We start from the raw sequence: 14,875 nt of genomic DNA on the forward strand, positions 1-14,875 counted from the left end.
GTAACTGTTTTATTGCAGAAGTGATTTACTTACTTTTGTCTAGAAAATGTCCAAGTGTAGGCATATCCCACTGAGTAGAAAAAGTGACCTACAAAGTAATCTCAAGTAATTTCAACTGTATTTTAATATTCTACAAACCTGCAAGTCATTTTCATTCAGATTGCTTGTGTTGATCAACCTACCTTGAAAAGTAAAATGATTACGTACTTGTACCAAGTCCTGATTGGTTCTAAAAATACAATATCACAAATGAAGTATTTTTACCCAAACCATTGGTATGAGTTCGGTCTTTGAGTGTGTGCTATCATTTCTTGCCTGAGTATGTACCTTAAATGCCTAACACTACCCTCTAATAAAGCCTTACTGCTCACCCACACTACCACAAATAGAGAGTAAGGTGCTATCTACTTTTACGTCTGCCTACCTTTGGGAATCCACTGGACTCTGTGTACACTTTACCTTACTTTGGTTTAGTATATAGAGCCAACTTCCAACATAAGATACAGCTTTGGGAAAGAACACCGAACCTGGTTGGCAAGTACCCAGGACACATCAAGTCGGGTTGCATCAGATGCCAGGCAAATAGTGGGGGTAAACTATGCAAAAAGGGGTGCTTTCCTACACATGCATACAGGGTTAGTAACATACTCTTTACAGTACTTAAACCTAATACTAAGTGGCATCAGACTTTGCAGCATGTGATCTTGATCTGCAACTTTACAAGCTGCTAATTTAGTGTTGCAGAAAAGTAACTTTCCATTTCTTTATTGGTGCTTATTTTGTTCAAAAGCTCTATACCTGTGCACTTTTCTGAGAAACCTTTACGTGGCACCACAACGCAAATCTCTGTGCTTGTTTTGGTAAACCGATTCGATTTTGATTTTCTGTTGTCTTTGCTTGTCTCTTCAAACTTAACCAACCTCTGTTGGTTCCTTGTTCAGTGGGATGTTGCCCAATGCTGTCCTTCCTCCTTCATCCGATCATATCTATGCTCAATGGCGAGAAAGGGGAGAATTGCATCCAGTTGAAAATGGTCTCGTAGGATCAAAGATCCCATCTCCAGGTAATTATAGACTCATTTAAATTATTCATTTGTTCTGAATTGTAGTTCCCTGCACGCTACTGTTGTTCTTTGCTTCCACTTTATGAAACCGTATCTCCCCTGAGACACCCCCTTCAGTGAATAGTCCGCCATAATGTAAGGACATCTCTGCTAAGTGGGATACTCTTCAACTCATTGGTAATATAGTCTGCTCCGTGATGGCTTCTGCCCTTTATTTCTGCCTGTATTGAACTGTTTTCCCATAGCCTGAGCCTCCCTCGAAGCCAGTGCTACAGATGTTGTTTACCAGTGTGATATTCTTACACACAGTTTAAAAAAAACTGCGACTCAGATAAATGATTTACTAAACTTGATTGAGTTTCTGCTATTTGTTTTTACCTGCATTTAAACATAACTATAAAATTGTTTTAGGAAATCATGACTGTTGTGTAGAGAAATACAATTGCCAGTTTCCATTTTGTTGTTGATCAATAAAATCTTCTTTTTACGAAGGCACCAAAGTAAGTTCCAGCTTATCATGCGACACAAAACCTCTAGTCTGCAAAGAGGAAGAGGTGCTGGATAACAGACAGTGTACGCTCTGCTTGAAGTACGGAGACGACAATCCCAAGGTGATTTGGATGGGAAAGATTTCAATGTCTGGGTAGCAGGGCTGGCAGGATTGCCTTTTTCTAAACTTGTGCTTGATTACAGAATGCTGGACGCCTCCTATACATAGGACAGAATGAGTGGACCCATATCAACTGTGCCATCTGGTCAGCTGAGGTGTTTGAAGAGAATGATGGCTCGCTGAAAAATGTGCATGCTGCGGTGGCCCGCGGGAGGCAGATGGTAAGTACATCTGTCTTAGATTTATTAAGCTTACGAAATAAGGCAGAGGTATCTCCCTGTTCTTGGTTACAAAAAAGCTGTATTTCGAAGTTTGCGTTTCATTTCCTGCTAGACCATGTGGTAGAGCTTATTGAGTAGCCTGTGTGATTAATGTAGTGCCATTTTGATGAATGAAAATAATCCGGACCGTGGTATTGGGTTTAGGTATGACGGCGCCACGTAAAAAGTTTGCACACAATATCGTGAAACTACCACTTATTTGACGGTGCTAAAAGGTTTGGAGAACCACCTAACTCCCCAGGACAAGCCTCAGCCTTCAAGAACATTTAACACTCCTTAGCACTCGTATATCAATCTTTGGAGTAACACTGCCATGTAGAGAACAATTTGTGAAGACTTGCACATATTAAATTGATCGACAAAGAAGAACAATTTCTTGACTTTTATTTATGTTTGTACTTATTGAACACATTACTTAACTGTTACTCCAAAGATTGATATGTGTGTGCTAAGGAGTGTTAAATAACCTCTTGATGAATGAGGAGATGTTTGCCAAACAGTGTATTTATCTTTCTACTCTTACTCTCATGAGAGCAGGGAGTTTCTCCTGGAGCTTAGTAGTGCGACTGATTTGTCTGTAATTGATTAGCTATTAGATGTAACCAATTTAATTGCTTGTTACATGTGGGTTTAATGTTCGCACCTGAGCTTCTCTCCCTGTACGAATACTTCTTGAAAACAGAGGCTTGAAAGCTCTGGGCATTTGTACATGGGCGATCTGCAGTCTTTAAAATATTTGATATATAACTTGGTATGTGTAAAATATGACCCCTAGTGCCTGAATCTGGAAGATTGTTCAGCATAGCTCCTGTGTGGGCATCGTCCGAATCCACATTAACTCCTTTATGCCCCAGAAGTGGCATATACGTGTTACTCAAGCGAGGGTGTGAGAAAGTGCCATCTTTCTTGCATTGGTATGCCCCCACTTTTTTTCTGAACTGCTGATGTGCTTTGACTGAGTGTGCCCTGGGTACCTGCTAACCAGGTACCCAGGGCCTGTGTTCCTTTCCTAAAACTGTGTTGAAAGTAAAACCCAATCGGCACCGGCCACCTATCAGCCCCTAGTAAATGGTACCCTAGTTACCCAGGGCATGGTGACCAGAGAAGACCCCTTAGGGCTGCAGCACAGGTTGTGCCACCCTCAGGGACCCTGTACCCTGGCACCCACACACTGCCTTTGCAGGCTGAGTGCCTAAGTACAGAACTAAAACAAGAGTCGAAATGGCACACATCCCTGTGTGCCAGGCCCACAGAACCCACTGCCCTGGCATACTTAAGTCACCCCTCTAGCTGGGTGCCCTATGCCAGAGGTGAGGGCACAGGTGCAGGAGCCCTGTGCCCCTACAAAGCCATTCCTGTGCACTAAATGCAGTGATGCCATTTACGATTATATGGTGCTGGGAGGTTGTCATTACGAACTCCACAGCACCAAAATGGCTACACTGAAGACTGACAAGTTTGGTACCAAACTTCTCAGCACATTAAACCCTCACTGATGCCAGTATGGAATTTAATATAACATGCACGAGAAGATCATCTTAGAGATGCCCTCCAAAATCCGAACCTACAATCCACGTCTGGGCAGAGTGGCTGCAGAGGCTGCCACCCAGTAGACATGTTGCTGCACCCCTGGGGAGGAGAGACCCCGCTCTCCTGGGCCTGCAACAAAGCACATCCTGGGCGAGGTGCTAGGTCTCCTCCCCCAGGATAGACAGGGGGAAGCTTCAAAGGCATGCTGCCTCTGAGACCTTCTCCAGACCATCTGCTGTACCCAGCAACCAGCCCCCCAACAGTCCTACACCCACTTTGGCGGGAAAAACTACATCAGGAAAGGTGGTGTGCAAACCTGTGCCAACTCCACCCCTCAGGTGGAGGAGGCGAGGTGAAGCACAACACCGGGCTCCAGCCATCTTGAAGATGGGGAGTCCTGCCCAATCCCACAGGAGAGGAGCAGGCTAGGGGGTGTATTCACCCCAGGACAGGGACCCATTGGTCCCTGCTCTACCTGTAATGCCCCTAAATTTAGTATTTAGGGGCTCCCTGAATCTCCCTTCCTCTGATTCTGATAACAAGAAGAGGAAAGAAGACGACGACCCGCCGTGCAGCTGCTAACAGGACAACATCAACTGACTTGTCCCCAGCCCTACCGGCCTCCTGGAACCTGCTCCTGCCTGCACCCGCCGACTCCCGCGGACAGCCACCTTGGGATACACCTAGGACCTGCCTGCCTGGACCCCCTGGCGATTGGAACTCCCACCAGCAGAGGCTCTGCTGCGACAACCCACCTGGTGCCAGCCAGGAAGCTCCGGACCAGCCCACTCTGCCCCAGCCGAGCCAGGGCCAGGGCCAGGGCCGGGCCAACCTGAACCAAGACCACGAGGACATCCCCCAGGCAACTGGGACCCGAAGTCCAGTGCCCAAAGACCCTCCTCGACGAAACAGTTGACGCCTGCAGACTCAGAACCCGGGGCCACCCCAACCGCGACCAACCGAGGGTAAGCTTTCCGACACCCAAAGACACCCCTGCACCCGCTGCCCTACAGCCCCCTGTGCCTCCCTTTGGGGTACCTACCTGTGGTCCAACATCCCAACTTAACTCTCAAAGTGCTGGTCGCCCCTGGAGAGTCTCCGCCCCGAGCCTGCAGTCTTTGTTCCCTTTTCAAGATCCTCATTGGATAACATTGAGCGCCCGACGGCTCAAAAGCACCCTGCACCCAGCCGCCCGAGTGCCGCTGGCTGTGACCTCTTTGTCCTATCCTACTTTCCCCCTTGCCCTGAGCAAGGACTAGGAGCCCAGCTTCCAGAGCCGCGTGGCCTGCTCGCCAGCAGCCACCAACCGAAGGCCCCCCTTTCCTCATTGGATATCATTGGGCCTACCTACCTCTGCACCCGCCCCTGTGCTGCTGGGACTGAACTAACTGTACTCACCTGACCCTGGGGGACCCCGGAGTCTGTACCCAGAACCTTGACTTCATCAACCACATACTCACCTGGAAACCGGTAGTTCACTTACCACCATTCAATCAATCAATCAGTGACACTTATAAAGCGCGCTACATACCCGTAGGGTCTCAAGGCCCTGGGGGGGGTCGGGGGGGTGCCGCTACTGCTCGAACAGCCAGGTCTTCAGCTTCTTCCTGAAGGCGAGGTGGTCTTGGGTCAGGCGCAGGTCGGTCGGGAGGGAGTTCCAGGTCTTGGCGGCCAGGTAGGAGAAGGACCTTCCTCCTGTAGTCGCTCTTCGGATGCGGGGGACGGCGGCGAGGTCGTGGTTGGCTGATCGGAGGTGGCATTTGGGAGCGTAGAAGTTGACTCGGCTGTTGAGGTAGCTCGGGCCTTGGTCGTGTAGGGCTTTGTGTGCGTGGGTGAGGAGGCGGAAGGTGATTCTTTTGTTGACGGGGAGCCAGTGAAGGTCTCTCAGATGTCCGGAGATGTGGCTGGTTCGTGGGATGTCGAGGATGAGTCTGGCTGAGGCGTTCTGGATCCGCTGGAGTCTCTTCTGGAGCTTGGCGGTGGTACCGGCGTAGAGGGCGTTGCCGTAGTCCAGTCGGCTGGTGACGAGGGCCTGGGTGACGGTCTTCCTGGTCTCGGTGGGGATCCACCAGAAGATCTTCCGTAGCATGCGTAGGATGTTGAAGCACGCCGAGGAGACGTTGTTGACTTGCCTGGTCATGGAGAGGGAGGAGTCCAGGATGAAGCCCAGGTTGCGTGCATGGTCTGTCGGTTTGGGTGCGGTGCCCAGGGCGGGAGGCCACCAGGAGTCGTCCCAGGCGGAGGGTGAGGAGCCCAGGATGAGGACCTCCGTCTTGTCCGAGTTCAGTTTCAGGCGGCTGGTCGTCATCCACTCGGCTACCTCTTTCATCCCTTCGTGCAGGTTGGCTCTGGCGGCGGCGGGGCTGTTGGTCAGGGAGAGGATCAGCTGGGTGTCGTCGGCGTAGGAGATTATGCTGAGGTTGTGTTTGCGTACGATGGCCGCGAGGGGGCTCATGTAGACGTTGAAGAGGGTGGGGCTCAGAGATGATCCTTGGGGGACGCCGCAGATGACTTCGGAGGCCTCTGACTTGTACGGTGGTTGGCGGACTCTCTGTGTTCTTCCGTCGAGGAAGGAGATGATCCATTCCAGCGCCTTGTCCTGGATTCCGATGTTGCTGAGGCGCCGTACTAGGGTGCGGTGGCAGACCGTGTCGAATGCCGCGGAGAGGTCTAGGAGGATGAGGGCCGCTGTTTCTCCATTGTCCATCAGGGCTCGGATGTCATCGGTGGCGGCGATGAGGGCGGTCTCGGTGCTGTGGTTGGCTCGGAAGCCGGACTGTGAGGGGTCGAGGGATCCGTTCGTCTCGAGGAAGGCGGCCATCTGCTTGTTGACGGTCTTCTCGATGACTTTGGCTGGAAACGGGGGGAGCGAGATGGGGCGGTAATTCTTGAGGTCGGTGGGGTCCGCTGTTGGTTTCTTGAGTAGAGCGCTGAGTTCGGCGTGTTTCCAGCTCTCAGGGAAGATGGTGGTGTCGAAGGATGTGTTGATGATGTCTCGCAGGTGGGATGCGATGACAGCGTCGGCCTTGTTGAAGACGTGGTGAGGGCAGGGGTCGGTCCGTGATCCGGAGTGGATGGAGTTCATCGTGCGGATGGTGTCTTCGGTGCTGATCGGGGTCTAGGCGTGGAGGGTGGTGGTGGGGGGTGGTTGTTCGGTCATGGTGTGCGTTGGTTGGTTGTTGAAGATGTTGTGTATGTCCGCGATCTTGTTGTGGAAGTATCAATCAATCAATCAATCATTGACACTTATAAAGCGCGCTACATACCCGTAGGGTCTCAAGGCGCTGGGGGGGGGGGGGGGGTGCCGCTACTGCTCGAACAGCCAGGTCTTCAGCTTCTTCCTGAAGGAGAGGTGGTCTTGGGTCAGGCGCAGGTCGGTCGGGAGGGAGTTCCAGGTCTTGGCGGCCAGGTAGGAGAAGGACCTTCCTCCTGTAGTCGCTCTTCGGATGCGGGGGACGGCGGCGAGGGCGTGGTTGGCTGATCGGAGGTGGCGTTTGGAAGCGTAGAAGTTGACTCGGCTGTTGAGGTAGCTCGGGCCTTGGTCGTGTAGGGCTTTGTGTGCGTGGGTTAGGAGGCGGAAGGTGATTCTTTTGTTGACGGGGAGCCAGTGAAGGTCTTTCAGATGTCCGGAGATGTGACTGGTTCGTGGGATGTCGAGGATGAGTCTGGCTGAGGCGTTCTGGATCCGCTGGAGTCTCTTCTGGAGCTTGGCGGTGGTACCGGCGTAGAGGGCGTTGCCGTAGTCCAGTCGGCTGGTGACGAGGGCCTGGGTGACGGTCTTCCTGGTCTCGGTGGGGATCCACCAGAAGATCTTCCGTAGCATGCGTAGGATGTTGAAGCACGCCGAGGAGACGTTGTTGACTTGCCTGGTCATGGAGAGGGAGGAGTCCAGGATGACGCCCAGGTTTCGTGCATGGTCAGTCGGTTTGGGTGCGGTGCCCAGGGCGGGGGGCCACCAGGAGTCGTCCCAGGCGGAGGGTGAGGAGCCCAGGATGAGGACCTCCGTCTTGTCCGAGTTCAGTTTCAGGCGGCTGGTCGTCATCCACTCGGCTACCTCTTTCATCCCTTCGTGCAGGTTGGCTCTGGCGGCGGCGGGGTCGTTGGTCAGGGAGAGGATCAGCTGGGTGTCGTCGGCATAGGAGATTATGCTGAGGTTGTGTTTGCGTACGATGGCCGCGAGGGGGCTCATGTAGACGTTGAAGAGGGTGGGGCTCAGAGATGATCCTTGGGGGACGCCGCAGATGACTTCGGAGGCCTCTGACTTGTACGGTGGTAGGCGGACTCTCTGTGTTCTTCCATCGAGGAAGGAGATGATCCATTCCAGCGCCTTGTCCTGGATGCCGATGTTGCTGAGGCGCCGTACTAGGGTGCGGTGGCAGACCGTGTCGAATGCCGCGGAGAGGTCTAGGAGGATGAGGGCCGCTGTTTCTCCATTGTCCATCAGGGCTCGGATGTCATCAGTATGAAGCGAGGGAGTTGCAGAGGTCTTGCGATGGGGTGATGTCGTTGTTTCCTGCGCTGGGGTTGGAAAGCTCTTTCACGATGTTGAAGAGTTCCTTGCAGTTGTGTGCGTTGTTGTCCAACCGGTCCTTGAATGCTGTTTTCTTGGCGGCGCGGATCAGCTGGTGGTGTTTCCGGGTGGCAAGTTTGAAGGAGGTCCTGTTGTCCGGTGTCGGTTCCCTTCTCCAGACTTTCTCGAGGGCTCGGCAGTTCTTCTTGGAGCTCTTGAGTTCGTCGGTGAACCATGGGGCCTTCTTGCTGCCGGGTCTGCTAGGCGGGGTCCTCAGTGGGGCGAGTTCGTCCGCGCAGTTGCTGATCCACTTTGTGAGGTTGTCGGCGGCCTGGCTGGGGTTCGCTGAGCTGGCAGGAGGGTGCTGGCTCAGGGAGGTGGTGAGCTGGTCTGCTGTGATCTTGTTCCAGCTTCTGCGGGCGGCCTGTTGCTGGTGTTGGTGGGTCGTCGTTCTCTTGAAGGTGAAGTGGACGCAGCTGTGGTCCGTCCATTGAAGCTCTGTGGCGTGGCTGAAGTCGATGTCTGTGCTGGAAGAGAAGACTGCGTCGAGTGTGTGTCCGGCGAGGTGGGTGGGGGTGGACACCAGTTGCTTGAGTCCCAGGTTGGCGAGTTTGTCGAGCAGGGTGCTGGTGTTGCGGTCGTTGTTGTTCTCCAGATGGAAGTTGAGGTCTCCCAGGAGGATGTAGTCAGCGGAGGGGAGGGCATGCGGGCTGACGAAGTCGGCGATGTCCTTGCTGAATTGCGTGCGTGGTCCAGGGGGTCGGTAGATCAGGGTGCCTCTGAGGGTGGCTGAATTGCGTGCGTGGTCCAGGGGGTCGGTAGATCAGGGTGCCTCTGAGGGTGGTGTTCGGGTTGGTGTGGATCTGGAAATGCAGGTGTTCGGCGCTGGTCAGGGTGTTGTCGGTGCTGGTCGTGAGACGGATGGTGCTCCTGTGGATGATGGCGATGCCTCCTCCCATCTGGTTGGCGTTTCGGTCCCTCCGGACGATCTTGTAGCCCTCTGGGATAGCGATGGCGATGTCGGGAGCTGAAGAGGCGTTCATCCAGGTCTCCGTGAGGAAGGCAACGTCAGGGGCTGTGGCGTCTAGGAGGTTCCAGAGTTCGATGGCGTGTCTGTGGACGGAGCGGGTGTTGAGCAGGATGCACTTGAGGTGGGTGTAGGAGAGTAGGGTCTGCAATCCTATGATCACCCAGATTTTTTGCTTTTGTTTCACTGGTTTACGACTTTCTCTGGCTGTGGGCCTGCCAATCAGACCCACAGCCTGGCTGTTCTCTTTCTAAATTACCTCATGTACCCTAGGTGCATCTACCAATTGGTACTGGGCCACCTTATCAGACCCTGTAACTCAGGGCATAGGTGTACCCAGGGCTGCCAGGGGCTGCAGCACGTATTGTGCCACCCCTGGCTGGCCTCCTAAATTTGACACAACTGGCTGCATGACAGCTGGGGCAAAGTCGTGTAATCACCCTTTGCTGTAGGTGTAGTATACCTATACCTAACCCTAAAATGGACACACAGATTCCTATCAGTCACTCCTATGGCAGGCCTTGACAATCCTGAAGGCAGAGTGCTTGGAATCATGTGAGATGGTGCTCTGGCATGAGCTGAGCCTGTCTGCAGCTTGCGGAATCAAGTCCTAATAGCTGTTCCATGATATCGCATACCATATACTCTTAAGTGCATTATAATCCTCGCGGTTAAATGCTATCTTTGGTATTGCTTTATCAAAACATGTCGAGTAAGGTGTCATACGAATTGGAATACTAACCCCTCGCCAATTCTGGCGACGGGGTTAGCATTCCACCCTTCTAGAGGGACACGACATGTATGTAACCATGAACCCCGGTTAAAGTTAACTGAAGCCTCAGCTCCACAAAATGGATGCTGCCACCACAGACACGAGTCTGACCCCCTACAGCTGGGAGTCCTTCCAGCGAGGGGAGCCTGGACAAAGGGTTTCCTGTCAGGGGCGGTGCTAGCACCGTCCCAGACATGGTTTTGTGTATCCTGGGTAGGCAGGGCTTTACAGGAAGGTGACTGCTGAGTGGCACCCCGGTGCTCACTACGCATAGGCCGGTCTGAACCAGTTCCAGGGGCACACCAGCCCCTGGCCTGGGGAAGTCCGGCATGGCTGAGGGGTGTAACCACCCCCCACCTAGTCCCACCCATAGGCAGGACCTAGTCACCGGGCCAGCCCCCTTTTTTAGTATAAAGATAGGAGCGGGCCCCCTGTTAAAATTAGATCATCTTTGGAATCAAGATACCACTTTCTTCGAAAGGACTTCACGATTTCTTCTTCAAGAATCTCCCTTGTGGCTAAGGAGTAGTCACCCTGCATCCGCAGGCACCATCCTAAAGAACACTGCGGTCTGCTGCAAGTCCTTCATCACGAATCCGACGACCCAGCTCGACGAGACCCGGCTTCCCTGGCACCTCTGACCTCTACTCACCTCTACAGCCAAGCTGAGAACCGTGAGTGCGACGAGACCTCAAGGGACCGACGATCGCCAAGACTGCACGACATCTTTACTGCAAGCCCACCGTGTCCTCCACTGGTGAGTGCTTTGGGGTCCGAGAAGCCCCGACCCTGCGCAGCTCCAGCACCCAAGATCAGCCCCCCTGCATCTCCACGATCTGCGTGGGGCCCTTCTGCTGTTAGCTGTGCACCGCGTTGTTTGGCTACTAGCCGGCTGGCTTGTGGCCCTCTGAACGACGCCCAACGACTTCACGACTGCTGGTCTGGTTGCTCCAGGCTGGCCCTTGCTTCCTTCCTCAAGAGAGGCACCCCGGACCCTCCTGGTCCACTCCAGACGCCATTTTAGGTCCACCGCGTGGGCTTGAATTTGCCAAGGCTTTGTTGCCCAATCCTGGGTCCAGCGACGCCGACAGCTTCTATCTTCGTGGGACAGCTCGATCCTCCATCCTGGTCGCCGACAACGCCTCCTGGTCCGTGAGATCTTCGAGTCAAGCGTCACCCACTCACCTTGTCGAGGTGGCTACCATCCGGTGCCCTCCTGGTGCCCACTGACTACTGGCTAGTAGTCTCGAACTTGGTCCCCTCTGCTTTCAGGTGTCATCTTTCTTCGAGATCCAGGCTTGGATCCAACTGAACTTTCTTCACTGGTCACCGGCCAGCATCTTTTCTTCCGGCTCCTGGTCCGTCTACGAGGATTCCCGACGTCTTTTCAGACCTATGCAGCTGCAGCCCCTGGGCTAGGTAACTTCGGCATTTCGGTGCCCCAGCATAGCCTCACTATCCAAGGGTCAGAATCTACTTTCGTTTTCTCCCTACCAGGTCGGGTTCGCCCGAGAACACTAACTTTCTAATTCCTAGCTACCATAGACTTTTGTCCCGCATCTCGCGTGAGAGTGCACACACTGCACCCGAGTCCCCTAGGCCTCCTAGAAGTAATCTAACGATTCCCTAGTCAAGTCCTAGCGATTCCAAAAGCTATTAGTACTGTACTTACCTGCTAGGAATTTCGCATTCCACTTTCAGAGTATATGGTTTTCCGTGCCCCTCGGGCATTTGTATATACTGTGCTAACTTAAGTATTTTTGTAAGAGTTTTGGTTTGTGCTTAGTACCCTGTCCTCATAAAGAGTACAGGGCTGTTGTGATCTTTAAATAAATAACTGTTTATTTTCATAACACTTGTGTGGTGTCCTTTCACTTGGTATTCAAGGGGTATATGTGTGGTAAACAGCTGGCTTAACACGCCCTCTCGAGTCTTTAGCCTTAGACTGCGCGTATCCACGCTACTAGGATAGCTGGTCTATAAGGTTGACTTACAACCAATCATCAATAAGGGTTGCTGGACTGATACATAGTGTTCACTAGAATAGTGAGCACTGCATATCAGGCCACCTTCTCACATTGGTGAGCAGCGGTTGGGATTTGAGCTTGCTGTTGTTTTACCACACGTATCCTAAGAATATCTTGTTGAAAGATCACATAAGTACTGTTAGGTACATATAACTAAAGCTTAGAATACTCTGAGTTCTACTGAACCAGCTGTTGTAGCTCCTCAAGGCTTAGCACACCTTGGCTGCAACTCTTAGCAAGGGATCAGTAGGTAAACACATAGTGTAGGTAGGTGCATCACTTACACCACACTAGAAACAGTATGTCGGACAAAGGAGGAAACACTGAGGTTCCCCTTGTGTCAGTTGACCCTCCACAGGTCATCCCTTCAAGATATACTGCGCTTAGCTTCCATGAGTTACGACAAGTGTGTACCTCTAGGAAGATTAAGCAGGGGTCTAACCCCACAACTGCCTTTCTGATTGGTCTCTTAGAGACTCATGATGCAAGGAGGGCTGGTAACCCAGACCCTTCTACTTCAGATGGCAACATGCCCCCCTTACAGGGTCCCTTTGATGCCCAGGACCATCCTCTTCAGGAAGCAGATGATGCTGATGATGAGGATTATGATTTGGTATCAGGGGATGAGGCAGAAAAGGAACAGGTAGAAGTCAGCAGACTAACCAGGTCCAACTTAAGCAGACATGAGATGGGCACTAGGGGACCCTTGGGGCCACTCTCAGGTCAGCTTAACATTGGGAATGGACGAGATAGATCTCTATCAAGAGGCTCTATCAGATCCCTTCATACCAATGGCTCTCAACGTTCCTCTCAAAGGGGAATGACATCTCCCCAGAGGAGAATGTATGAAGCTAAGGAAAAGGCAGCCAATCTGAGGATTGAAAGGGAAGAACTTGCCCTGGCCAAAGAGAGGCTTGCCTTTGCTAGAGAGCAACAATTGAGTGGGACAGTCCCCACTGGTGGCAGCATTGTACCTAGCAATAGGGAAAGGAGTTTTGATACAAAACACCTTGGTAAGATAGTGCCCCCCTTTAAACAAGGGGATGACATCCACAAATGGATTACTGCTTTGGAGAGGGCCTGCACTGTGCAAGGTGTTCCCCCAAGTCAGTGGGCAGCTATCTTGTGGCTCTCCTTTGAGGGTAAAGGAAGAGACAAGCTCCTCACCACAAGGGTGGAGGATGCTAATGATTACCAAGTCTTGAAAAATGCACTGGTTGATGGGTTTGGCCTAACCACTGAGCAGTACAGGGTGCTGTTCAGGGATACCCAGAAAACTCAGTCTCAAGATTGGGCTGACTTTGTAGATTGTGCCACTAAGGCTTTTGAGGGCTGGTTGCTGGGCAGTAAGGTTACTGATTATAAAGGATTGTACAATTTGATGATGAGAGAGCAAATTTTAAACAATTGTCAGAACCAGTTGTTGCATCAGCATCTTGTTGACTCAGATCTGACCTCTCCCCAAGAATTGGGAAAGAAGGCAGACAGATGGGTTAGAACAAGAGTTAAACAGAACCAGGGCCAGAATCAAGGTGGTCAGAAGAAAGCAGACCAGAAGGGTAAGGATTCGAAAGGGGAACAAAATGACCAGAAGTCTTCGACAGGTCCCCAACAACCCAAAGAGGGTGGGGGTCAGGCTCCCCAAAAGAAGAAAGAAGGCCAATCTAAAAGGTGGTGCCAATACTGCAAAAGTAAAACTCACTGGTTTAGTGAGTGCACCAAGAAAGGAGGAGGGCAGACTCCTGCCACTGCAGCCCCTAAGGCACCTGTGCCCCCTAGTACAGCCAGCAGTGGTAGTGCACCTCCCAAGGGTTTAGTAGGGTTAACCCTGGGTTCTGAGGGGAGTGACAACTCAGTTGGCACCCTCACTCAGGCTGTCCTTGTCAGTACAGGGGATATGGATATGTCCCCTGACATAAGTCCCAATACTTTGGGCAAATACAGACAGACACCTTTTATTAATGGAAAAATGGCTCAGGCCTATAGGGACACTTGTGCCAGTGTCACAATGGTGACACCTAGCTTTGTGGACCCTGGACAGATCATGCCAGGTACAGAATTCCTGGTGACCAATGCAAGCAATGTCACTACCAATCATAGTATGGCAATTGTAGCTTTCTCCTGGGGAGGGGTAACTGGCCAAAAGAAGGTTGTAGTTAGTTCAGACCTCCCAGTGGATTGTTTGTTGGGCAATGATTTGGAGTCATCACAATGGTCAGAAGTGGAGCAGAGGACTCATCTGGAAATGTTAGGTTTGCCAGCACATGTGTTTGCTGTGACTAGGTCACAGGCCAGAAGATGCCCCACTGAACAGGTGCTGGATCCTGGAACAATGGACCAGACACCTTCCAAGAAAAAGAGCAGTAGGGTTAAGGCTGTGCCTTCCCCCTTGCCCCAGGTTGTGGATCAAGTCTCAGAGGAGGCTGACCTGCAGGAATTGAGGGAAACTGAGCCTAGAGAGTTTGAACTTGATCAAGTTGAATTCTTGGGTTCAGGGGGACCCTCAAGGGAAGACCTGGGGAAGGACCAGTTAGGCTGCCCTTCTCTTGAACCCCTCAGACAGCAGGCTGCTGCTGAGGCTGCTGGGAACGCCACAGGTACCCACAAGGTATACTGGGAAGATGGACTCCTGTACACTGAGTCAAGAGACCCCAAGCCTGGCATGACCAGGAGGCTGGTTGTACCCTTGTCTCAGAGAGGTTTCCTACTTACCTTGGCCCATGAGATTCCCTTAGCAGGACACTTAGGCCAGACAAAGACTTGGGACAGGCTTGTCTCACACTTTCACTGGCCTCACATGAATGAGGATACCAAGGAGTTTTGTCGCTCCTGTGTCACTTGCCAAGCCAGTGGTAAGTCAGGTGGCACAACAAAGGCCCCCCTTATACCAATGCCTGTGGTGGGGGTGCCCTTTGAAAGAGTGGGGATTGACATTGTTGGTCCAATGGAACCCCAGACAGCATCAGGGCACAAGTTTATACTGGTGGTAGTGGATCATGCCACCAGGTATCCTGAAGCTATTCCACTTAGGACCACCACAGCCCCTGTGGTGGCA

General features: G+C 52.2%; 1 protein-coding gene across 1 annotated transcript in view; it reads left to right on the forward strand.

Moving 5' to 3' along the window:
• Window positions 1-14,875, forward strand: part of KMT2B (lysine methyltransferase 2B) — a 1,030,490-nt gene that overhangs the window by 524,159 nt on the left and 491,456 nt on the right. The window contains exons 19-21 of the mRNA XM_086929980.1: window positions 942-1,063; window positions 1,556-1,674; window positions 1,757-1,894. Coding sequence (XP_086786106.1) covers window positions 942-1,063; window positions 1,556-1,674; window positions 1,757-1,894 — 379 coding nt within the window. The remainder of the gene's footprint in view (window positions 1-941; window positions 1,064-1,555; window positions 1,675-1,756; window positions 1,895-14,875) is intronic.

Source organism: Lissotriton vulgaris, chromosome 7 (assembly GCF_964263255.1).
Source record: "Lissotriton vulgaris chromosome 7, aLisVul1.2, whole genome shotgun sequence".
Lineage (NCBI taxonomy): Eukaryota > Metazoa > Chordata > Amphibia > Caudata > Salamandridae > Lissotriton > Lissotriton vulgaris.